Consider the following 25000-nt stretch of genomic DNA (forward strand, 5'->3'; position numbering starts at 1 on the left):
AGATTCACAACGTCACCTTAGAAATAAAACATACTACATTCACCCAAAAAAAAAAAAAGATTTGGGTTTAGGTTTTAGGTTTGGAAACGTTTAAGGTTATAATGAATAGTAATATTTTATAAATTTTATTGAGATGAGTTTATTTTTTTTAGGTTAAAATGTGGTTAATTTTTTAGATTAAAATGTATAAATAAGTTGCGATAAATTTAATTTTTTTATAAAAAATTAAAAAATTAACTAATTTTATTAATAATTAATTTAAAATAAATTAAATTTAACTCAACAATCAACACAACTTAAAATAAGGCTAAGCGTGCTTTATTTTGTTCCTAAAAATAGAATAAAATAAAAAAAGCATTATTATAAGGCTTTTTACAGCAAAGCACCAGTTTAGTTTGACCCGATATTTAAATCCCGTTTTGGAGAGTTCCATGAAGCCTGATAAAGGTATCTTTTAAATTTAAAGATAAATTAAAATAAATTGTGAATAATAATAAAATGTATTATAAATAATAATAAGATTTATAAATTAAAATTAATAAATAATAATAAAATTTGTTGAAATAGATTGCGAATGGACTTTATAATCACTCCGCTCTTCTCTTCCTGTACACGACGCCTAAGAGAGGAACTCCCTCACAATTACACTATTGTCCTTCATCATCGATTACTATTTTCGGTGCTTGATAGTTAAAAATTTTATTTTTTGAGAATTGAATCATTTAATATCAAAGGGTAAAGATCACAAATAATTTTCTCTTGCTGATTTCAATACATATTAATAGCTTAAAACAATACATATAACACACCTTTAAATGGATTATACGATATTTATAATTGTTTGATAAGTTTATTAAATAATATTAAATACTCAATAAATATTATAAATATAATTTATATATCTTTATTTCTACCGTTTTATTAAACTCAAATTCAGCAGAACACTTTCGAGAATTTGTGGAACTTAGAATTATGGGAGCAGCTCAAAAAATAAGAAAATAAACTCAGGTAGGTATTCCGGTAATTCTACCCATTAGATTAATATAAAGTCCAAAAATAAAAAACAAAAGTAGAAAATACCTTACCGGCCAGTTTTGTTCCGAGTCATTTTCCTGTCTCGCCTTCCAACCATTAATGGTGGGAAGTTTTTATGAAATCTGCGAGCAAAGTTAAAAAGAAAAGAAAAAAAGATACAGCTAGCAGACCTTCTTCCATTCGCTACTTCTGGCGCCATTTGAATACAGCCTCTTTGTTCAAACTTCTTCTTCATCTTCATCGCTTCCTCTTCTAGAATCGAAAAACAAAACCTTCCTGGCTGTACATCCGCTTCTCTGTCCTGTTCAAACGTATTTTATTCATGGAAGAGAAGGAGAGCTCGGTTTCTGGGCCACTCGGCAACTCGGACACGGAATCACCCCCAGCTCTGTTGAGCAACGTGGCGCCACCCCAGGCGGTGGTGAACATGGCCGTAGACACGAGCCTTGGCATAACGACAGCCCCTAACACCGCAACAACCACGATTACAACAGCAACTAGTATGACACCAGGGAGCGCTGAGTTTCTTGGGAAAAAGAAGAGAGGGAGGCCAAGAAAGTACGACGCAGATGGGAACCTCAGGCAGTCGTACACAGTGCCACCATCGCCAGGGTTTGCTCTTTCGCCTTCTTCTCCCACTCCTCCTTCTCCGTTCTCTTCCAAAAGGGGACGAGGCAGGCCTCCTGGCTCTGGCAACTGGCAGCTTCTTGCTTCTTTAGGTGAGTTCAAGAAAAGTACAGCTGGTTTTCAGGTGATCGAGGGGCCAGTATTGTTACTGTTTGGTTGCTGAGAAAATGTAGGAAAAGAAAGAAAGAATAATTCTTTATTTAAATTTTGTGGTTGGTGGCAAGGACTTTGCACCTTTCCTATGTTGGTCAACAAAGATGGATTTACCCACCGCAACAAGATTTTATTCTTTTATTTTTTTAATTCTATTTTTGTCTAATTAGTCATTTCTAAGCTATTAAGACGTATTTGGGTTGCTTAAGCTTTTGTTCGAACTTTAGAGTATAAAATTAACGCATGGATGGAATAAATTTTAAACATTTAATGTAAAAAAATTTAAAAGGACGTATATTACGTGTCTCTAGCTCGCTCACATTTTGAACTTTAAATTTGGGTTATTTTATTTTTAAATATTTAAGACTGTCTAAAAATTTTATAAGGACATCCATAAACTTTAAAGTTTAGGCAAGAAATTCCTAAATTTAAGGAATGTTGATCCATTTCATTTCATTGTCTTATTTACCAAATTGGAAAATTAATTCAATTAGAAATTAGGGTTTTTGTTTCTGTCAAATAAATACGACAGATGAAGATATATATACTAGTTATGCCGCATGGAGCTTAATTCTTCAGTATATATAGGCATGTTGCTTTTAACATATTTTCAGCTTAACTTATATTAAATCTGGACGTTGATCTGCGTAGGTGAATTGTTTGCGAACACGGCAGGAGGGGACTTCACACCGCACGTGGTGACTGTTAATACTGGGGAGGTAATGTGTTGAAGATGATATATATACACAATGTGGCCCAAACCCACATGAAATTCTTGAGGGTCTTTGCGCCAATCCTGACTGAGATTCTTGTTTATCTTGCAGGATGTTGCAGGAAAAATTATTTCCTTTGCTCAAAAGGGACCTCGAGGAGTATGCGTTCTCTCTGCCAATGGAGCTGTTTCCAATGTTACAATTCGCCAACCTGGTTCTTCTGGTGGAATCTTGACATACGAGGCATGTTCTCACAATTGTACTTTTTTCGTCAAATTATTGTCATTTTTCTCTTGCATTGTCATTGAATTTTTCATCTTGTAATTTTGGGCAAGCATAGTCAAATCTCCTAATAGTTATAATTTCAATAAGAAGGTAGGAGGGTGTTCTCTTTGTAAGAGTGGTTGGGGCAGTGAGGTGTTATTGCTCCTTCCTGCGAGGAGGAATATGATCTGGGTAACCTTTCCTATCTACTTCCATAGTGCTTAAGACTTTTACCAGAATCCCCAAACTCGCAAGTAAACACACTCAAGGCATGTATTATCAAGTTTATTTTAGGCAAGATACTTCTAGATCTGTCTACCTTAATAATTTTCAAGCCTACTGAACACGATTTGACTTAAGTTGACAATTTTGATCAAGTTTCAAATGGAAAGATCGTTGCCCAAACATCCAACAGGAAGAAAAGAAAATAGAAAATAAAAAGATAAAAAGTTTAGTGCTGGGAAGAAAGTTGGTCGGCAGATGTGGTTGCACCCATCTTACAATCTGAATACAGTAAATTTTATGGTGGGCAAAGAATAAACTTTGTCTGCACAGAGGACTTTTATGATTAATATCACGTTCTGTAATTTTGAAAAACTGCAAGGATGCTGGTCGGTGTAGTTTTCTCCACTTTTATTCAGCTTGAAAGAAACAATGCATTTATATAGGTTATGCTATGCAACATATCAGGAGGTTGTGTTTTTTTTTTTCTGGAGTTGATTTCCATTCCGCCTGATGAAGCCTGCAGAAATGTGTAATGGAACCAATATTTCCAGTAAAACCGTGTAGAAGACTTGATATAGGCCTATTTCAAAATAATCCTGGATAATAGACCTGCCTTTTCTGTCTGTAAACCATATAATTTATGGTTGCTGCCCTATGCTTTTTCTGATGATTTTATACTGCTTATAGATATATGCATGACGGAATTAACTTTTTCGCATCCAATATATATCTAATTAAAAAAATTTCTTGTAGGGCCGCTTTGAGATATTGTCTTTGTCTGGATCATTCACAGTCACTGATAACGGTGGTACAAGAGGTCGGACTGGTGGATTAAGCATCTCATTGGCTGGTCCTGATGGTCGCGTAATAGGTGGTGGCATTGCTGGTTTGCTAATGGCTGCTGGCCCCATCCAAGTGAGGCCTTTCTTTTAATTGCTTAATCGATGCATACGTTTCTTATTTGTTGAGCATTTTTCTTACTACAATATGAGAATTACAGACATAATATTGTATCAATATCTGTTTAGTAGCTTTGGGATTACTGTATTTTGTGAAGGAAGCATTTCCTCCAAATATGGTTGCAACTATACTGGGATTATCAAAATTTATTCATGAGAATAAACTAAGAAATTGGGAATCTACATCCTGGCGCTGTGCAATATGCAGCATCAATTATGGCACTCAATCAGAGTCAATGTGCCTCTTCCTCCTAGGGTGCGTGAGCAAAATATAGAGCCTCAACCATGTTTTGTCACTGCTGGAAAATGTTTTCAGCATGCACGCTGACCTGAATTTACATCACGATGTTATGACAATGTATTTCTGACACATATACCAGAAAGACAAAAAACATTGAACTAGTTTTATTAGTATGAAGTAAAAACTATATTTGGTGTTTTTGATTTGCAGCTCGTTGTTGGAAGCTTCGTGCCAAACGGTTATAAGGCACATAAAAGGAAGCACCATCGAGAACAAACCACGATGTTCCCAATTTCAAGCGCTGATTCAGACATGGTGACAGCTGCGGGGCCTCTTTCACAATTAGCAAAACCTGATGACCAGACCATTTTTCCTCTTTCACAATTAGCAAAACCTGATGACCAGACCATTTTTGCCCCTATACAGTTACAGGGGCAGAACAATGCAAAAGCAGATAACTGCAGGAGTGATGATAAACTGAAAAACCCAAATGGCACACTGGATAGTGCTGGTTGGAATAGATCAGAGTCAACCTCAGATCAGAGGCCATCTCCTGATATCAATGTCCCTGCTTCTGGGGAATAGAATCGTAGGTAGACTTGCATTTTCTTTACTTTTTCCTTTCATTGCTGATATGATTTTTGTCTTTCATATCTGAGTTTTGCCACTTGGTGTCCTAATTTCATTTCAGGTGTATCTAGGAGGCTTGGAGGCTGAAGTGACAAGACTCTGATTAATTTGAGTAATTACTCTGTAACAAATATAGATATAAAATGTTGAAAAATGCCAAGCTAGGATTAGGAATTAGTAACGAATGCAGCCTCAAATTTTTATCTTGAACTGCTATGTGATCATTTTAACTATGAAAATATTAGTGGACTGTAAGATCAAGATCATTTTCTTCTGTATCTTTACTTTCTTTAGATTTGACTGTTCTGTTCTTGATGGGCTTTCTTTTTTTCTTCTAATTTTATCTCGATCGCAACAAATTTGCAACTATGTCCTTTTGACCAGACTGTTCTTAACTGGAACAACCACAGCATTGTGCAATTCTTCACAGTAAGGCTTCCAATAAACTGAGAGAGGAAGATGCTCTCATGAATGGTTAGCAGCAACACCATTTTTTTTTTCCCCTTTTTCGGGGACGAAGTATACTCCTGTGGTGCGTGGTAACAAGCATCTTGATCGTCAGTTGACTATCAAGATTTGATTTGTTTTTCTGTCCAAGCTTTTATCGATCATCATCATTGCCCGTTCCGGTTTTAAAACGTCGGATAATTTTATTGCATGGGCTGGATTTCCTATATTCGTTAATTCTTCATTTTTTTAAAAATATATTTTGGGGATAGGTTTTGTTTTGTTTTGTTTTTGTTTTTTTATACAAAGAAGTGGGGAGTTTCGAATTTAAATTTTCCATTTGAAGAACCGGGATATAGGCATAAGTTTTGTTAGTTCTCTCGAGTTTTCATTAGAGAATGAGGCATGATAGAGGAAATTTCTATGGGTTGATTTATAACCTCCCGAAATTTTATAGGATCACACTCCGAGCGTTTAATTCCGACTAACTAGGATCTCAGCCCATCCCAACTACGTGAGCTAGAGGCTAGAGCGCCTACTTTCTCGTCAGTTGTGGAGTTGGGCTTTATCTTTGACAAGCCATTTCTTACTTCCTGTCTCGACCAACTCCGTCGTTGCTTGCCGACATATATGGGAAAAAGTAAAAAGTTTATTGATTAATATATTGAATCAATTTTGACTTTTTTTAATGATTATAATACATGAGTTTAGTCACGTTCTTGTAAATAATATAACTTTTTTTAAAAAATGCACAAACTGATCATAAGTGGTCACCGACATTATAATTTATAGGTGTTAATAATAAGGAATGGGATTAAGCCCGATCCCAGATGAATGGGTTTTGGTGCATACGTATCACCCTTGAGTTGATGCCCCCATCGATTGCAAACTACCAACCACTAATTTCTGTATAAAACTGAAGTTATATAGCGAAGAAAACTTCTTTTGCCTGCAGGAAATGTTCGCATTCTTTGGATACAATTTCGTAGAAAAGAGAGTTTTTCTGTTTTTCTTTTTTTAAAATGGGTGTGAGGGAGTTTACTCGGTTTGAGGAAACTCTTATCCTTCCACCAATGACGTCCCAACTCCATCAGCTCAATACCTTCGGTCATCAGTTCGTTTGAGTTTCTCAAGATAGGGTAGCCATAGTTTCAACTTAATTGGTCCAGCTAGGCAACGTGCCATGGTCTTGCAGGGCAGCGACAGACTATCTCAATGACAATATTCCCTTACGATCACTGTTTCTTCTGCCTCAATATATAGCTTTAGAAAACCAAGAAGAATCAGCACATTGTTTATCCTTTGATCTTGACAAAACGAAAGACTTGGACTCAGCTCAACTATAGCAAAGGTACGTACATTAAGATCTAGGATCAGCATCGAGTTGGTAACCTCAACTAGAACTACTTGACCGTGGAAACTTTTATCTGATCGACTCTGTTTTGGCACGTAATTCTTTCTTGTCATGGCCGAAACGGGTCTCCTTGAAAGTTGTTACATATATATATATATGTATATATATATATATAGTTTGAAGAATCAAATGAATGAATCATTTAGAAGAACTAATCGCAGAGCTGGCAGTGGCATCGACTGACCAACCTAGCCATCACGTGTACGTTTAATTAAGATGTAGTGCATCTTTCACAGGCCGAACGTTGTACCGTCATTTTGAACTATTTGTTAATTGAAGACCAAGAAATCGTTTGTTTTACTGCAGGAATGGAGGACAGCACAGGGCTTGAAAAATAGAGAATAATGATTATTGGATTGGTAGCTGGTGCCTAGCTACATCGTTGTCTTGTCAGGTTACGATGACAATCCATATATATGCAGTTATATTTTTACCTACATAAAAGGAATTTGATCAACATTTTTAGATCAGGTCCTAATTAATCACTCCATTTTTCTAATATATATATATATATATATATATATATATATATATATATATATAATGAGATTACTGCAGTTGTGACACCTAAAATGATATGTCCTAAGACAGAAAAATTCGTGTCGGTGGTTTTAACCATCGGTTAATGCCAAGAAGTTGGTGGGCTCGATCATCATGAATCAGCAGCTGGTTGGTCTTTGGATCCCATAGAGAGAGTACTTCTTGTATGGCTCGGGTAGTTGCCACAGCATTTAAATTCATTCAGCAATTCTACACCGGATCCTTCTCTTCTCATTTTGGGTATGGTACTAATAATGAAGCAGAATTACGAGTCTCAATTGTTGGTGGTGTTGTTTGCAAGGAGATGGGTTTCTCACAGGTGGCAATAGAATGTGATTCTAGCTTAGGGTTAATTGGTTAACCGGTTAAAGGTACACGGCTTGGTACCTATGGGACTATTTGGATGGTTTGTTAAATAGTCTACATGGGATTCGTTTTAAAATTGAGCATCAATTCAAAGAACAAAATAGTCGGGGAGGAGGGTCTTGATAGGAGATTTACTTCGTTTGTTTCTTTACCACGAAAGCTAAAAGACATGATTTGTTTAGACAAGATTGGCCTTCCTAGCATTAGAATTTAAGTGGCTTTTTGGGATTGGCTTCTTTATTTATTTCCTTTGTTTGGTATATGTTTTATTGGTATAATAAGTTTTTCCTCTGCCATAAGTGGGAGTTCCTTATAAAGATTTGAGGTGCTAACCTCTTTAAAAAAAAAAAATTAAATCCAAATCGTAGTACTCGATCAAACTAATGCCGTCCCTACTGCTCTCATACTAAAGCAATAAAGGAACTCTCGACTAGCCACTCAGATATATACTTCCACAAGTGGATTTTTCTCAACCTCCTAATATATATATATATATATATATATATATATATATATAAATTCAATTAGCTTTCGAAGAATTAATGTTGGACCAAAGATTAAGGAAGAACAGATCCTTCTTAATTAGAAGTCGCCAGGATGACAGACTTCCACGCTCGTTTGGTGAAGTCGTTTTCTCCGTCTATAAATGTATGTTTTAAGCTTAGAAACTGGAATCACTTACTTAATATGTGAAAATACTAAATATTGGATGGATTAGTGGGTAAAGAATAGAAGACACTTGGAAGAGTAAAAGTGACTGGTTGAAAGTGATGGACCATCTGCTAAATTAGAGATTTAATATATAATTGACTAGAAATATTACATAATTACCAGAAGTGATAACACCTTGAAATGCATAATTAATAAGCAAAAGGGAATTATATTAAAGAGACGACAAGTACGATCAGGTTAAAGACAATAGAAAGGTTAGAAATGATTGGCATTACTAGCATCCGTTTTTGGGGCCTTACCTGCTTAACAATGATAACATGAATGATTAGGCAGACATACGGAACACTGAAATATCATTAATGTAAAAAGTTGGCAAAAAGTATCCAAAGCGAAGACCTCCAAACAGCTCAAAAGGAGTGCAGATGGTAAAGCCACTTTGGCACTCTGTCCTCGCCAATGTTAGACAACTGTAGGAAATTAGAATGACTGTGGGGGGAAAAAAAAACGAGGATGATCATGAGTTATATAATGTGCATGTGTTACTGTGTTTGGTGTTAGCTGCGTCGTGCTGCTTGTTCTGGGCCCTTTGTCACTTCTCGAGTTTGGTGGGAAATTTGTACAGATAGTGCTAAAAGGAAATCCCATGCATAACAATAATTCACTATCACGAACCTTCATTACTTAATGTACCATGAACATATATATAAGGGTAAAGAGTAACATGAAATATATATCGAAATATTGCCACGATGTATCTTATTTCTAATACCACATTTTTTGGTTTACCAATTATACTATGATTGTTTTGCCCATATATGTGTGTGTGATTACTATGAAACTAACTAGAAAGATCTTACTCTTTATAGTGCAGCATATTCGTCAAGAATATAATTTTACTTTTGTTAGAATGCACAGCGGAAAAAGTACCTCAAGCTCAGCTTCAAGAATTGCTCCACGAGTTTTTCCAGATTGATAAACTCCAAGCGTTTCCTCTTAGTGGCGAAAGTGTACTACGTAGTATGGAACTAGAGTAACACTTACAAATCCACAGCCTAAGTATTTTATCAAGGGAGAACAAAAAGAGAGAGAGTTTTTTTTCTATTTTTTTTTTTTTTGGTAGGTGTCCACAAAACACAATTGAGGAGGACTATATATAGTCCTCCTATGCACGGCTGGCCTTAAAGGCCAGCCTTCAATATTCTTGTGTAACGCATGGCTTTAAGCCATGCGTTACATACGTTACAAGTAACGCATGGCTTAAAGCCATGCGTTACCAGCAGGAGGGGTCAGCCCCACGTGGGCGCCCCTCCAACTAATATCTCCCACTCGCACACAGTGGGCATGACCCCAGGTCAGCATCTCTCTAATGTTCTCAATTTTGTTCATACAAATAAATAGGCCGTGCGACCACCAAGCACAATTGTAGAAAGGAGGGAGTACATACACCAAATCTCTCCCAGAGAAGACCAGCATAGTAACATCCCTAAGGTGTCTGGTCATGTCCTAGACTTATTCGATCGCATCAAGATCAAGCATTTTCGAAACCCTCTTGAGTTTAAAAAAAACTCAGAACAATGCTTGACTACCTCCATATATTTCAATGTGTTCACAACCTTTAGCCGCTACCAAGATGTAGCGTCATTTGTATGACGTCAGCAAACATTATCGAAGATACGATATCGAATAGTCTTCCCTTTACACTCATATCACTCAATTTTGGTCGAACTGCTTTCCCAACAATGCCTCTTTAGACCGTATCAATCATGGCCATAGACAGCATGTCAAAGTAGCAAACATCACAACCTCCATCTCGTGACATAGTCAAAAGTAAAGGACATTTTTTTTTTTTTTTTTAAGAAATGAGACTCACACAGTGAGAAAGAGGGAAATATTTTACTCACTTACTCATATGGTCGTATAAGCACATATAGTATGAAACACATGCTACGGTGGATTTCTCTTTCTCAAAGAGCATATGTCTATATCAACACCGTACAGATCTTAGTCTAGCCGCTCCTTAAGCGTCTAACCCGAATTCCTCAATTTGCACGTCTCCAAGGCGTCAAAGAGGAACTCGCATCTGGCTTACTACAGGTTACATGGATGGTGGGGTAACCCATGCATAGTCCTATCAATGGACCTCATCTTAGCTCCCACTAAGGCGACATAACTTTGTGTCAACCAACTTATCTCTTTGGACAAGTACCTAGGGACACAATGTCTCATCTCTACTCGCTACTTAAGCGCTAGAGGCGATCGCTCGTGTGAGTGAGCCGATCTAAGCCTGTTGACATATCTTGTGTATGCGTATTAAAAACAATACGATAAAGACAAGAACTGAATCATATTGTATTAATATCCCAAAGGAAATGTTACATCTTTATGTCATTTGGAACACAAATTACATTTATAGTCTACGCAGTCCTAGATTCCTAACATGAGACTCGAAGACATCTCTTGCTATAGGCTTCGTTAAGGGATCAGCAATCATGCGACTCGTAGAAAGATGTTTCAGAACCACTTCCTTTTGCGCTATCATGTCTCTGATGTAGTGATATCTGATATCTATGTGTTTGGTTCTTCCATGATACTTTGAATCCTTAGCATATGCGAGAGCTGCCATGCTGTCGCAGAATATTGTCACCGGATCTTAAGTATCCGTGCCAATGTCTAAATGCTTGAGGAACCTCCGTAACCAAACAGCTTCTTGAACTGCTGCAGAACAAGTTATGTATTCTGCCTCCATGGTGGATAAAGCTATACAGGGTTGTTTCTTGCTGCTCCACGTAATGGCGCCTTGGTTGAGCAGAAAAACATACCCAGTGGTTGATTTGCGCTCATCAAGGTCGCTGCCCCAATCGGCATCACTGTAACCTCTTAGCTGCAAATCTGAACCCTGATAGCACAGCACATAGTCCGCAGTTCCCTTGAGATATCGCATAATCCTTTTGACCGCTTTCCAGTGAGCTAGTCCGGGGTTTGATTGGAATCGACTCACTAAGCCAACTGCATAGCATATGTCAGGTCGAGTACACATCATTGCGTACATCAGACTACCCACAGCATTAGCATAAGGGACACGAGCCATCTTTTCCTTTTCTTTTTGAGTCTTAGGACACATCACTTTAGACAAGTTATCGCTCCTTGCAACAGGGGTGTCAATGGGTTTACATCCATTCATTAGGAAGCGCTCGAGGACTTTCTTTATGTAAGTCTGTTGAGACAAACACAAAAGTCTCTTTGAGCGATCTCTGTAGATCTTAACTCCCAAAATGTATTCTGCTTCACCCATATCCTTCATCTCAAAATTGAAGGATAACCACTCTTTTGTGGCGACTATCAACCCTTTATTATTTCCAGCTAGTAGTATGTCGTCAACATATAATGACAACATAATGAAACTCTTCTTAGACCTTTTGACATAAACACAATGATCCTCTGTGATCATCGTAAACCCATTCGAGAGAATGGCTCGATGGAATCTGAGGTACCATTGTCTAGATGATTGCTTTAGGCCATATATAGATCGTTTGAGCTTGCACACTTTGCGCTCTTGACCTTTGACCACAAATCCAGTTGGTTGATCCATATAGATCTCATCATCTAGTTCTCCATTGAGAAATGCTGTCTTAACGTCCATCTGGTAGAGTTCCAAATCCATGTTTGCTACTATAGCTAGAATCAGGCGAATTGAGGCAAACCTCACCACTGGTGAAAAAGTCTCCTCATAGTCTATACCTTCCTGTTGGGTATATCCTTTCGCCACTAAGCGAGCTTTGTACTTATCTATTGATCCATCCGACTTGCGTTTGACCTTAAGAACCCATTTGTTCCCAATAGTCTTACGTCCTATTGGTAGATCAACCAGATCCCAGACCTGGTTAATCTTCATAGACTCAATCTCATCATTAAGAGCTTTCATCCACTCATCTTTTGTAGAAGATGAGAGAGCCTCATAAATTGTCCTAGGCTCGTCATCATCATGCGGAGCTACCATAAAAGCTTCCCCTTCAATCTCAAAACGACGACGGGGAATACTTTCGCGTGTGCTTCTACGCGGCTGAGGTTGTTGTGATTGATTGACAAGTGATGTGCTCCCACTCGGATTCAAATAATTTGTAGGAGCTTGAAGAATTTCTTCCTCATTCTCAACTAAATTCCTTGGAGCACTTTCTTCTTGTTCTACAATCTCATGAAGTTCTAAACTCCTATCAACCTCACCTCTACTTGGAAACTCATCTTCAATGAAATCCACATCTCGTGACTCAATCTCAGTCACACTTCCATCAGATTGTTCACCTATTAATACATACCCTTTAGAGTGTTCTGAGTACCTTATAAAGATACACTTCTTCCCTCTAGGGCCTAACTTCCCATACTTATGAGAAAGATTGTGAACAAAACCCGTTGAACCCCATGGCCGCAAGTTACTCAAATTGGGTTTCTCGCCGGTCCATAGTTCATATGGGGTGGAAGTTACTGATTTGGAGGGCACTCGGTTAAGAATGTAGGCAGCAGTCAAAAGTGCATCCCCCCAAAAAGAAATTGGTAGGTTTGCTTGCGCCATCATTGACCTAACCATCTCAAGCAGTGTTCGATTTCTCCTTTCCGCCACGCCATTTTGCTGGGGCGTATTCGGCATCGTCAACTGTCTTTTGATTCCTTTTTCATCACAGAGCCTTTTGAATTGCTCAGAAAGATATTCTCGTCCTCGGTCAGTTCTTAGAGCTTTTAAACTCTTGTCTAACTGATTCTCAACCATTCTTAGATATCGCCTAAAGCATTCTAATGCTTCAGACTTATGGGAGATTAAGTAGACATGACCGTAACGTGAAAAATCATCTATAAATGTGATGAAGTAGACACCTCCGTGTCTTGCCCTCACACTCATTGGACCACAGATGTCTGAGTGGACTAATTGCAGTGGAAAAGATGCCCTTGTGGCTTTTCCAAACGGTTTTCTTTTAGCTTTTCCCATTAGACAATGTTCACATGTGGGTAAGATGACCTTAGCGAGATGCCTATAAGGCCTTCTCTAGCTAACCTAGTCATTCTATCTTGTCCTATATGGCCAAGCCTAGCATGCCATTTATATGAATCCAAATTATCAGATGTAGAAAGAAAAGCAATTGACTCATTTATATTTGAATAATCTAAATTCAATATCATAAAACCGTCTTGTAGAAAAGCATTGCCATAAAACACATGGCCCAAATAAAAGGAAACATAATTGTTTTCAAATACAATACGAAAACCAAGTCTTAATAGAGTGACTACAGAAAGTAAGTTTCGTCGGATCTCGGGAGCGTATAGCACATTGTGAAGGAAAAGAGTGCGGCCACCCCGCAAGTCTAGCTTGTAGGTACCAAGTCCCAGTACCTCAACGCTAGCTCCATTCCCCACCTTGATATCACGACTCCTAGCTGGAATCCGGCGATACTCAACAAATCCAACTCTATCTCGCGCTATGTGTTCGGTCGCTCCTGAATCAACAGTCCACACAGGATAGGAGTGAGCAACCATCACATGGCTAGTTACAAAAACAATGCGAGAAAAGTCAGAGTGTACCTTCTTCGGCTCAGTGCAGTCACGAGCGAAGTGGCCGTTCTTTCCACAGTTGAAGCACTCTAATTTCGACTTGTTCTTCCCGCGCTTGCCCCTCTTGCTGCGCTGAGAAGTTCCTGACACCTTCTTAATTTGTCCAGCAGCTACTCCATTCTTAGACTTCTTGCGCTTAGGCCTTGATGCCTTACGCGAACCAGAATCAGCCACATAGGCCGTGTGATTGGGCTTGGCAGCCTCTAGGCGCTCAGCCTCCAATTCCAAGTGACGCGAGACATCATCAAAGTCTATGATATTCTCGTTATGCGTCAAGTTCTGGCTCATATTCTCCCAAGAATTCGGCAGTGATCTTATCACTGCCTGGACTTGCTGTTCATCAGTCAGGTTGTTTCCTGCCGACTTAAGTTCGCGGATCATAGTTGACATAGCCCTAAGATGCTGCTTCATCGTGTGGTCAGAGCGCATCTTATAGGAGTCAAACCTCATGGTTAACCCACGCAACCTAGTGGCTGAAGTTCCACCAAACTTCAACTTCAAAGCCTCCCACATGCTTTGGGCAGTGTCATAGACCTCGAACTCACACATTAGATCATTGTGCATGCTGCTTAACATTATTATGCGCGCGCACCGACTTTTCTTAGCCCATTGAGTATAGGCTAGTTGATCTATTTTGTGTTGTTCCGAGGTCCCTTCCCCGGGCTCAGTAAGGGAGTGAGATAAGGCCTCCAAGACCTCTTGCTCATCTAAAACATATTGGATCTTCCGATGCCAAATGTCGTAGTTCTCCCCATCCAATTTCTCCCCTTTGTTTAAATCGGCAACTATACTCTTGGATGCCATTTCACTACAATACGCAAAGAAGGGATATTACACACACACCTAAGAAATCTGCCGCGTCCATCCAAGTTAGAAAAAAAATAATTTAGACATGTCGCAAGATCGAAAAATCGCTAGGCTTCAGAATCATCTCTTGCGCCACAATATCCAATTATTAAATTTTTAACTTAATTCCCGCGCAAATTCAAAAAAAATATGGGAGAATTAATCATAATTCTCAACCATACTCCCACTATCTTAAGTAGTCATCTAGTCCTAGTCACATGTAAAGACATAACCTACTAAAATCGCAGTAACCTTTTGGGCCAGTCTACAAGGACAGCTACTTCAACCACAGTAACCTGTTGGGCCAGTCTACAAAGATGGTTCATATAAGACCATTACAGTCCATTTTTCTTGTTCCATCAGTGCATTTACAGTTCTTACTGGGGTCACTGTGGTCTTTTGGCTATACAGTGCATTTACAGTTCTTACTGGGGTCACTGCAATTTTTTTCAGTCTATCATCTACACTGACATTTCTAACTAAGACTACTTAGTGGGAATTTTTCTATTTTTTATCAATAAAGACTAATGTATAAACATTCAAGCCTAACATTCATAGATGATAAAAATAATCACATATCCACATGTTCAATTCACATATACATGTTATCACATTTAATATAACAAATTAAATAAAAGATCACATGTAATATAACATAATGGAAAAAAAAAATAGCATGAATATAACTATATATTCACATGTGATCACATTTAATCTAAAAACAATTAAATAAAAAATCACATTTAATATAACAATATATCTTAGAGCAAATTTCATCCCCTCATTTTATTTTCTGTTTTTTTTTAAAAAAAATGGGCTTGAACAAAGGTGGGTTTTAAAAAAAAATGCCCAGTAAAAATGTTGGGCCAAGCCCAGCCCATATTTAAAAAGAAGGAAAAAAAAAAAAAAAAAAAGAAGAGAGTGGGCCGGGCCATGAGGCCCAAGCCCATGGAAATCAGATGACCTAATGGTCATCTTCTTCCCCCCTTCGGCTACTGTTCACGTGAACAGTAGCCGTTCGAAGCAGCACCCTGGAGCCTCCCACGCAGCACCGCAGGCGGCGGAAGTGATCGGTCCAAGCAGCAGGGTGCTGCCGACCACCTCGCCGGTGCGCGCTGCGCCTCCGTGGTGCGGGCAGCACCTCTCTGGTGCGCGCAGCACCGCGGGGGTGCGCGCAGCACCGCGGGGGTGCGCGCAGCACCTCGCTGGTGCGCGCTGCACCGCGCTGGTGCGCGCAGCACCGCGCTGGTGCGCGCTGCACCGCGCTGGTGCTCGCAGCACCGCAATGGTGCGCGCAGCACCGCGCTGGTGCTCGCAGCATCGCGCTGGTGCGCGCAGCACCGCAATGGTGCGCGCTGCACCACTGTGGTGCGAGCAGCGCCTGGCGGTGGTGCGCGCAGCACCACTGCGTTGGTGCTCGCAGCACCACCTGCTGCGTTTTTTTTTTTTTTTTTTTTTTTTTTTTTTTTTTTTAACAGAAAAAAAAAAGAGAGGATAAAAAAAAACACCATACAAATCTCAAGCATATGCGAGAAAAAAAAACTGGAAGCAATTCATAAAATAGCTCTGATACCAATGTTAGAATGCACAGCGGAAAAAGTACCTCAAGCTCAGCTTCAAGAATTGCTCCACGAGTTTTTCCAGATTGATAAACTCCAAGCGTTTCCTCTTAGTGGCGAAAGTGTACTACGTAGTATGGAACTAGAGTAACACTTACAAATCCACAGCCTAAGTATTTTATCAAGGGAGAACAAAAAGAGAGAGAGTTTTTTTTCTATTTTTTTTTTTTTTTGGTAGGTGTCCACAAAACACAATTGAGGAGGACTATATATAGTCCTCCTATGCACGGCTGGCCTTAAAGGCCAGCCTTCAATATTCTTGTGTAACGCATGGCTTTAAGCCATGCGTTACATACGTTACAAGTAACGCATGGCTTAAAGCCATGCGTTACCAGCAGGAGGGGTCAGCCCCACGTGGGCGCCCCTCCAACTAATAACTTTAATTAGCATCCCACGCACTATACATGTTTTAATTTTTTTTCCCTTTTTACGATAATAAAATAAAATAAAATAAGTATGTATAATGTGTAATATGAAATGATAAGCAGCATAACTCATTAAGTGCAGAATTGGAGGGGATGTGTATTAGATATGCATGATTTCGCACTTGGAAGTTCTCTTGAATTGTCCGTTGCATGGTTTTGGGTGAGATCTGGTATCCGGAATTTACTCCCAGAGAATGGGTCTCAAGGTATCTTGATGGAATTCCACCTCATTGCAACAACAACTGCTACTTATACCAATAAGAGTACTTATAATAGAGTACTTATACCAATAAGAGTGACAATGTGACATGTATTTTTTTAAAACGTCCAAAGATCTGTAGGCAAGTTTTAGACTAGAGACCCACTTGCAGGCAGGAAGTACACACACATATATATTATATGCATGAAAATATTTCTTTTAAACTTAGAGATCAACAATGACCACAAAAAATGGTATTTTAGATGTGCGTGTAGAGAATTAAAGAATGAAAATAGGCATATATTCTTATTTTATCAAGTACTTGACAGATCGAATGTTATTTCTTTTAGTACTACAAAAGCCAACACATCATATATAGGGCCTAACTCTGACTCTCTCTGACAACCTTGGGAATGAAGTTAGAACTAGGCGTGAAATGGATGTAAGTTATAAGGTGTGGCGTCCTGCTGAACTTGGACACGAACGCAAACATTCCACATGACAAGTACTTGAGCGATCAAACTGAAAATATTTTTGTTTTTTAGGCTAGCTGAGACATGGTGGATAGGATATCGTTTCCACTATGTGTGCTATGGGCCTTCAGACCCACCAATTTTCAATTTTACCTAAATTAATAAATTTGCATGTGGCAAATATTGAATGAAGTTCTTGAGGTAAAATCCCCAACTCCCAAGTCCTTTCAAATACACACACCTTACGGTAGTCCTCCGATCCAAATATATATGTCAAATGATGTCATACTCGAAATCACTTTTACTGAATTTATTAATGTCAGATGATACTTATGATTTTGTTTTTAAGAGACGAAACAAATAATCTTGATCATTAAAATTAATATTTAGCTAATTAATCTTATTTTTAAACTTATTGGACTTTTTGATAAATTTATCGGCAAAATATATATATACACACATACATACATACATATATACATATACACACCCCAAAATAAATGGCGAATCTCACCTTTGGAAGGATAAAGGATGTACTAATTGCTCTGCCACCAACCAAAATATGCTTTATTTAGTGGACATAGCAGCCGGATTCCCCTTTGGCTTTAAAATACAAAAATATTCGGGGAAAAATGAACCTTAAAAGCCCTTAATGTTTATTCTATTTAGACAAATTAAGAGAAAAACCGGCAAAAATGAAAGCTTCATATAATTTATATCATGTGCAAATTAGTATAGCGTATATATGGAGGAGTGTTGGATAAATAATTATAAGGTGCTGAGGAATGTGATTTCACTACGATGTGTGAAAGGTAATGATTTACAATTTGAGATTTAAGTTTCTTCAATGAATATTAGCAATGCGGATGAGTGTATTATCTCTTTCTTCTTGACTAACATAGGAATATTAGGTGAAGATTAAGAAAGACCAGTGACATCCCATAAAAAAAGAGAGAGAGATAGATCAGTGACAATGCTGTTTTCTTTTTTCTTTTTTTTAAAAAAAAAAAAACCATCTTAATCCTTAATTCTTTTATTAACTTAATTAGGATCTGCCTAATTTAGTTCACCCACCGACGACTTTAACGTAAATTTTAAGCTGATAGTTTGCAAATTCAACAAAAAAGGAAAAAATAGTACATGGCTGCCGGCCTCACGGTCGCTTCGATCTCCCTCATTTTTACCATCTATGGCATATGAGACTCTCGCTTTTTTCTCTCATTTTCTTTATCAATGCATAATACATACATAGGGCCGGGCCGGGCCGGGCCGTGACGTGTTTTATGTATTTGTATCGGTATAACGTAATTACTCGTAAAATGTAGAAAGAAATTCACCTGCCGACGAAACTCATGACTAGCTCGTTCATTGTTGCCACTGTTTCGCAATGGACAAGATCAATCGAAAGCGATGGCTCCTTTCGTACTAACATGTTGTCCATTCTTTAAAGCGTATAAATATTATTGTTGATCTTTTCGATTGACAAAAATGTCCTGTCTATTCTTTATGACCTTCATCAATCAGTTAAAACTAATTCCCACACTCAAAGTTAGCAAACATTAAACATATATAAATAAATAAATATATATATATATATATATATTAAAGAACGGTCGAGATCTTAATTAGAAAAACTCAAGAATAGCAATCACAAGGCACCAAATTAAGAGAAATAGAATGAAAATGAAAATGGAGCCGACAAGTTGGCTAATTCGGTCCCCTATTTTTTTACCAACGCGCGCGTCAATAAATTGGAGATTGTTTATAAAGCAATATTCTGTATAATTATTGATAGTTGAGACTCATTTGTTGGAATTGGAACGAACAAGAGATCCAATCTCTCAATTAATCTGAATAGGGTATAGCAGCCAAACATCAATAAAAGAGATCAATACAGTTTGCTTCTTAGAAATCAGATGAAATAAGGTAAATCAATCTAAGATATTGGAGCTGTGTGAGTTCAATTTATATCTTTACGTAACGTGCGAGGCTTATGCGTCGGTGGGAATATAAATAACTGGAGGGTCATGATATTCAACAAATGGACTTATGGGGGAAGCCAAGCGGCCAGTGATCATGGCCTGTCGGACAGGTGTGGGCTTATGCTGGGTTGACTTCATCTAGTTCTAGCTAGCTTCTCCCATTTAGTAAAAGTTTAGACAAAATAGGAGAAAAGAGGAGAGAAGAAAAAAAATGGAGATGAAAAATATAGAGCAGAAAGAAAGACCGGAGCAAATAGAGTAGTCGGCAAGAATTTGGATCAGAGGGGTTCTGAATTCTGATCATCGGTCTCTGACGTGCGCAAGTTTGAGAGGAGTACTGATCATGTGTTCTAACTTGTAAATAAAAAAAGCAGAAAGCTAACTGATCATGAAATCACAAGATACTTGACACATGCTAATATATAATTCATTGCTGACATCTCCTCAGAAATTTTCCAAATAATATTTTTTATTCAACTAAGAAAATAAAAGAAATTTGTATATATTATACTAATGTACGCACGTAGACCTAAATTTTCTTTATATTGAAGTAATTAAAATCAATTATGGAAGCAACAGACAAGCACAAAATGATGTCAGCTTTGGCTGTCTGTAATAAATATTATTTCAAAACTCCGGATCTCTCACTATATTTCTGCATAACCCCACTGACCTAGAACATGATGTATATTTTTGTCGTGCCCATATGCGCACTTGCAGTCATGAGTGGCAGCTAGATTTGTGGTGGCAGGTGCTGGGAAATAGGTATATATGTACACGTGAGACATGCTGGCCGGGAGGATACTCCGGTCGTGGAGGTCCCAGAGACAATCAAATATCTTTGATCTGTTATTATATTAACCACACTTTTTTTTAATTGCTATAAACGTACGACGTTATGTTATTTCAGATTATCTTTGATATCTGGATGTACGTACAACATAATCAACCATGCAAATCATACTGCTGTGTTAAATCTATTGGAATATTGCGCAATATATATTTTCCATCCATCCATATATATATATATATATATATATATATATATATATAATTAAACTCAAGTTATAGTCAATGTTAGGTGTTAATGTAAAAAATCGAACAACAGTCCGGAAGTTGAGAAATAGTCATTCCCAACCCGCTACGACAATTTGGACCTCGATCGGTATGGTCTGGAGCCCCCAGTTTGATCTGGTGCTGTTTTGCGTACATCTATTATAGTGAGTAGAAAATAAATACTGAGAATATAAAAGAGATTGAAGCACACATATTTACGTGGTTCGGCATAAAACTTACATCCACAGAGTTTTGGAGAGGAAATATCCACTATAATAAACTTGTTTTACAATCTCTCATAGCCTCTCATTTTTTTTACTGTACAATAGAGATCTCAAATATATTTGTTTGAGAATATGTTCTCGTCAGAACCCCTTTCGAGAAGTTGAAGAAGCTGAAGAAGATGTCGAATTCGCCCTTGAAATCATATGGTTGTTTCCTTTTGTCTGCCCCTCTTTTCACGTGCCACTCTTTTCATGTGCCCCTCTTTTCACGTGCCCCTAGGGAGTGGTGAGGATTGACCGCATTTTCCTTGAGTGTTTGACATTCTTTTTTCTCTCCACTTTCTCATTTTTTCTTCCCATCTATTTATCCTAACACCCTCATTTCCTTTGCCTCCTCATTATTTCTCATTCCTCTCTCTTCCATTGTCTTTTAGTGGCGAGACATCTTCCCTTGGGCTGGGTCTAGTAGGTTTATTTTGGACAATGTATATTTTATCTCTTCCAGTTGCCCGTGATTCTTAAGGGTCATTTGTTTCAAAAAGAACCTTGAGAATCTTTAAATATAAAATATGTAATCGAAATGATTCACCAAGGTTATCTGTTTCACTTGCGTTAAGCGATAAAAGATTTCTAGGCGCTGAGTTAGGTGGGAGGTGTACTCGACTGCCTAAGATGAGAGTGTGGATCTTGGACGTTTTAGGAGATGAAGTCGACCATGTAAATGGTGAGCGCGAAGCTCGGTGTGGCGTGAGGTATACTCGACCACGTAAAATGTGAGCATAGAGCTTGGACGTGGCAGGAAATGAACTCGGACGTGGAGGCAGATGAACTCGATGCCGTAAATTAAGGGTGAAAACTGACTCATTTGGCGTGATTTTTAGGCAAAATTGACGCCGTTCAATGAGCGAAAAAAGGGAGGAGCAATTGACCATAACCTATCGATAGAGAGTGGTAAAACTGACCGGCGTAGTTTTGACTGGTTGACGTCAGTTCATCGGTGTGAACATTGGTTCCCATGAGTCATACAAATTTCTCAACAATACAGATTCAACAATAAACATCAACTATACAGATCCAAACAATAAATATCAACTATCCCATGAGAGAGAGAGAGAGAGAGAGAGAGAGAGAGAGAGAGGAAAAGGAGATTAAAGACCTGAGATATAGGCTCTGAGAGCCTGAAAGGGACATGAGAGGGAGAGGGAGAGGGAAATGGAGATGGAATCACCGCATCGGAGAGGAGGTGGTATCACCACATCAGAGAGGGAGATGGTATCGCTACATTGAAGAGGGAGGTTGGGGGGTGGCTGCTACTAGGGAGAATCTGAGAATGAGGGAAAATTTTTGAAAGAAAGAATGAGGAAGAAGTTCGTCAGGGGTTTTTTACCCTAATTCAAAACGGCTAAGCCAAATGGCACCTTTGCATTTATATTTGTTTTTACAAACTGCATCCCCAAAACAACGTCATTCCAACTGTTAATGCCAAAAATCGCACAACAGTCTAGAAGTGGATAAAGAGTCATTCCCACAAGTTGGGCCTCGATCAGTATGGTCTGGAGCCCCTGATCAGTATCTTCAAGAGTCTCCCCTTGGACTGGACCTAGTAGGCTTACTTTGGGTTGGATATATTTTATCCCTTCAACTAAATTTCTTGCCAGACAATATACTCTCAATATTTTTACGAAAATAGGACCATTAGCCTTGTACTTAACCCAAATAAATAATTATTAGCTGAGAGTTTCCCCCAGCCGCCCAATTGTTTTCTTGATTATAGCTAGGCGAAATCTACATTGTGTATATAATATTAAAAAACACTTGTTACAAGCGCCTGGTGCAAACGGGATTGATGTGGAGATACTTGATGAGAAAGAGACCGAGCTCATGAGAGAGAGCTGAGGAGAGAGAGACCGAGTTGATGGAGCTAATGAGAGAAAATGACCGAGTTGATGAGAGAGAACTGATGAAAGAGAAAGATCAAGTTGATGAGATAGAGAAAGCTGATTAGAGAGAAAGACTGAGCTAATGAGATAGAGAGAGCTGATTAGAGAGAAAGACCGAGTTGATGAGATAGAGAGAGCTGATTAGAGAGAAAGATCGAGCTGATGAGAGAGAGACGACCCGAAGAACGAGAGATAGAGAGAGTTTATGAGAGATAGAGCGCTGATGAGAGAGAACATGTGTGTTTAGAGAAAAAGTAAACAATTCATTTTAAATCTGACGTGGTATGGACGATTGCATGTCGGTTGTATCTAACGACTGTATATAGAAGAATTGTATAATATTTGCTCATGATACACGATCGAATACATTATTTATTGCGAACGATTCAAAGATTCCTATATTCATGGGACTAATCTTGGAATGGCAATCGAGTATGCTTTTCATTTGCATGATTTTTTACACCACATTTTTTCAACGCATAAATTAGCTTTGTGGTGACCGACAATAAAAGAATTAGAAGGAAAAAGCGAATCGAATTGGTGAAAAGACAAACTGACCATCAGTATATTATATATATATATATATATATATATATATATGTGAGAAGAATTTTATGCATTAATTACTATTTAATTTCACATTTTATACTTAAATTTTTTATTTTATTTTTATAATGTGTGGGGTGTTTTTCAATTTTCATAAGATATGAAATAGTGAATATTAGTTAATGAGAATAATTTTCATTATATATTTTGTAGGTAAAATTAACTAACTAACTACTGATTAGATTTTAAAGAAAAAACAAATTTCAAGAAATATTCTAGCCATAAAAAATTATAAAAAAATAATTTTATAAACTAACGTAATTTGATGTGATTTGTTAGATTATAAAATTACTTATATTATATATTAGATGTAATAAATTATATAAAACTTTATAAGATTATTTTTATGTAATATCTTTATAATTGTAGCAGTTCTGAAAAAAGAAAAAAAAAAAAAAAAAGCACATCTCGTGATTTGGGTGTTTGGAGAATTTAAACGTAGAACAGGGTATATTTGACATTCAGGTCGACGATGAAATACAGTCGGTCAAAGACATACAAACTTTAAAGTTTAAACATGAAGAAATCCTGCCTCGAGCAAGTTCTTACCCCAACCACTCTTCCAGCATTTAAATCCTATCCGCCGAAGATCTGAGGACCGTACTGTAATTTCAACAAAAAGCATACGACATGAGAATCATCTGAGCTGTCACATATATACTGACAACACCGAGGGCATTAAAGTCCTTGCACAAAATTTGGCTCGACGTCTCCGTCTTGTCCTTTTCTTTCTTTTCATTTTGCCTTTTTTGCTTTTCGTTTACCCTTTTTGTTTTATAATCTAAGCAATATTAATTAATTTAAAATAAATTCAACAAAAAAAATAATGTAATAACCTCTAGATTTGAAGTTATGTTGATTACACGATTTATCTTTGTCTTTTTACGACAAATCAAATCAGCATTAACAAATGATTAAGGCTCTCTAAACATTTTTGTCCAAAATTAAATGTCTAGATTTTATAAAAAAATAGACCTAGGTCTAATTTTAAAAAATAATATTAGATATAGATTTAGTATGCACAAATACTGCACACTTTATTTGAAAAAAAATATCATATAAAAATAATAATTTTTTAATATCAAATATCACTATTTTTTAAAGAGAATGTGAGCGATTTACACATACTTAGACTATATTTAACATTATTCATTACGAAACTCATGATACAATGTTCACTCAAATAATAAATGTTATAAACCTGGCCTCCACGTACGCTATCTTTCGCTGAGATTTTGAATCTGGATCAACAAAAATTGTTACTGCAAATAGCTAGTCCGAAATAGTTGCCATGATTGTTGTTATACGTAATATACCAACCATTTTATAAGCGATTTCTGTTAATTAGTGTTTATTTCAATGACCATGCTATAAACGTGTCTATTTTAGTGATCTCAACGACCGTTGCTTTGAAGTCATTTATAGATACATTTTATTGCTCAAGATTTTAAGTTATGGTCCTTTAGATATATATATATATATATATATATGTATTTATATATTTTTCAACCAAGATATATATAGATAGAAAAAAAGAGTATCCAATAGAGTTAATACAGAGCACAAAGGAAGGAAATCTATTGGAGATCAAATCAGTTGTGGATCTAGTATAAAAGTTATGTGTGACAAGATCATGAGTAACTGCACCGAAGTGAGTTAGTAACCCTTTGAACAAGCTCATGTGCCATATGGATGGCACTTCCGGAGATATGTAAAGATCTCTAGTTTATGAATTGAATGAGATGA

General features: G+C 37.5%; 1 protein-coding gene across 3 annotated transcripts; it reads left to right on the top strand.

Annotated features, from left to right (window-relative positions):
- Positions 1 to 1073: 1073 nt before the first annotated feature.
- Positions 1074 to 5185, top strand: LOC121265425 (AT-hook motif nuclear-localized protein 7-like). 3 transcript variants are annotated; one of them, XM_041169054.1, is made up of 7 exons: positions 1075 to 1754; positions 2467 to 2534; positions 2640 to 2771; positions 3771 to 3932; positions 4428 to 4549; positions 4595 to 4810; positions 4909 to 5185. In XM_041169054.1, exons 1-6 carry the CDS (start codon positions 1358 to 1360, stop codon positions 4800 to 4802), a joined length of 1089 nt encoding a protein of 362 aa, XP_041024988.1. In that variant the 5' UTR covers positions 1075 to 1357; the 3' UTR covers positions 4803 to 4810; positions 4909 to 5185. The 3 variants fall into 3 exon arrangements, with proteins under 3 accessions (XP_041024986.1, XP_041024987.1, XP_041024988.1); XM_041169052.1 differs by having other exon boundaries at positions 1074 to 1754; positions 4428 to 4810; XM_041169053.1 differs by having other exon boundaries at positions 1074 to 1754; positions 4428 to 4806.
- Positions 5186 to 25000: the final 19815 nt, after the last annotated feature.

The sequence above is a fragment of the Juglans microcarpa x Juglans regia genome, chromosome 5D (genome assembly GCF_004785595.1).
Source record: "Juglans microcarpa x Juglans regia isolate MS1-56 chromosome 5D, Jm3101_v1.0, whole genome shotgun sequence".
Lineage (NCBI taxonomy): Eukaryota > Viridiplantae > Streptophyta > Magnoliopsida > Fagales > Juglandaceae > Juglans > Juglans microcarpa x Juglans regia.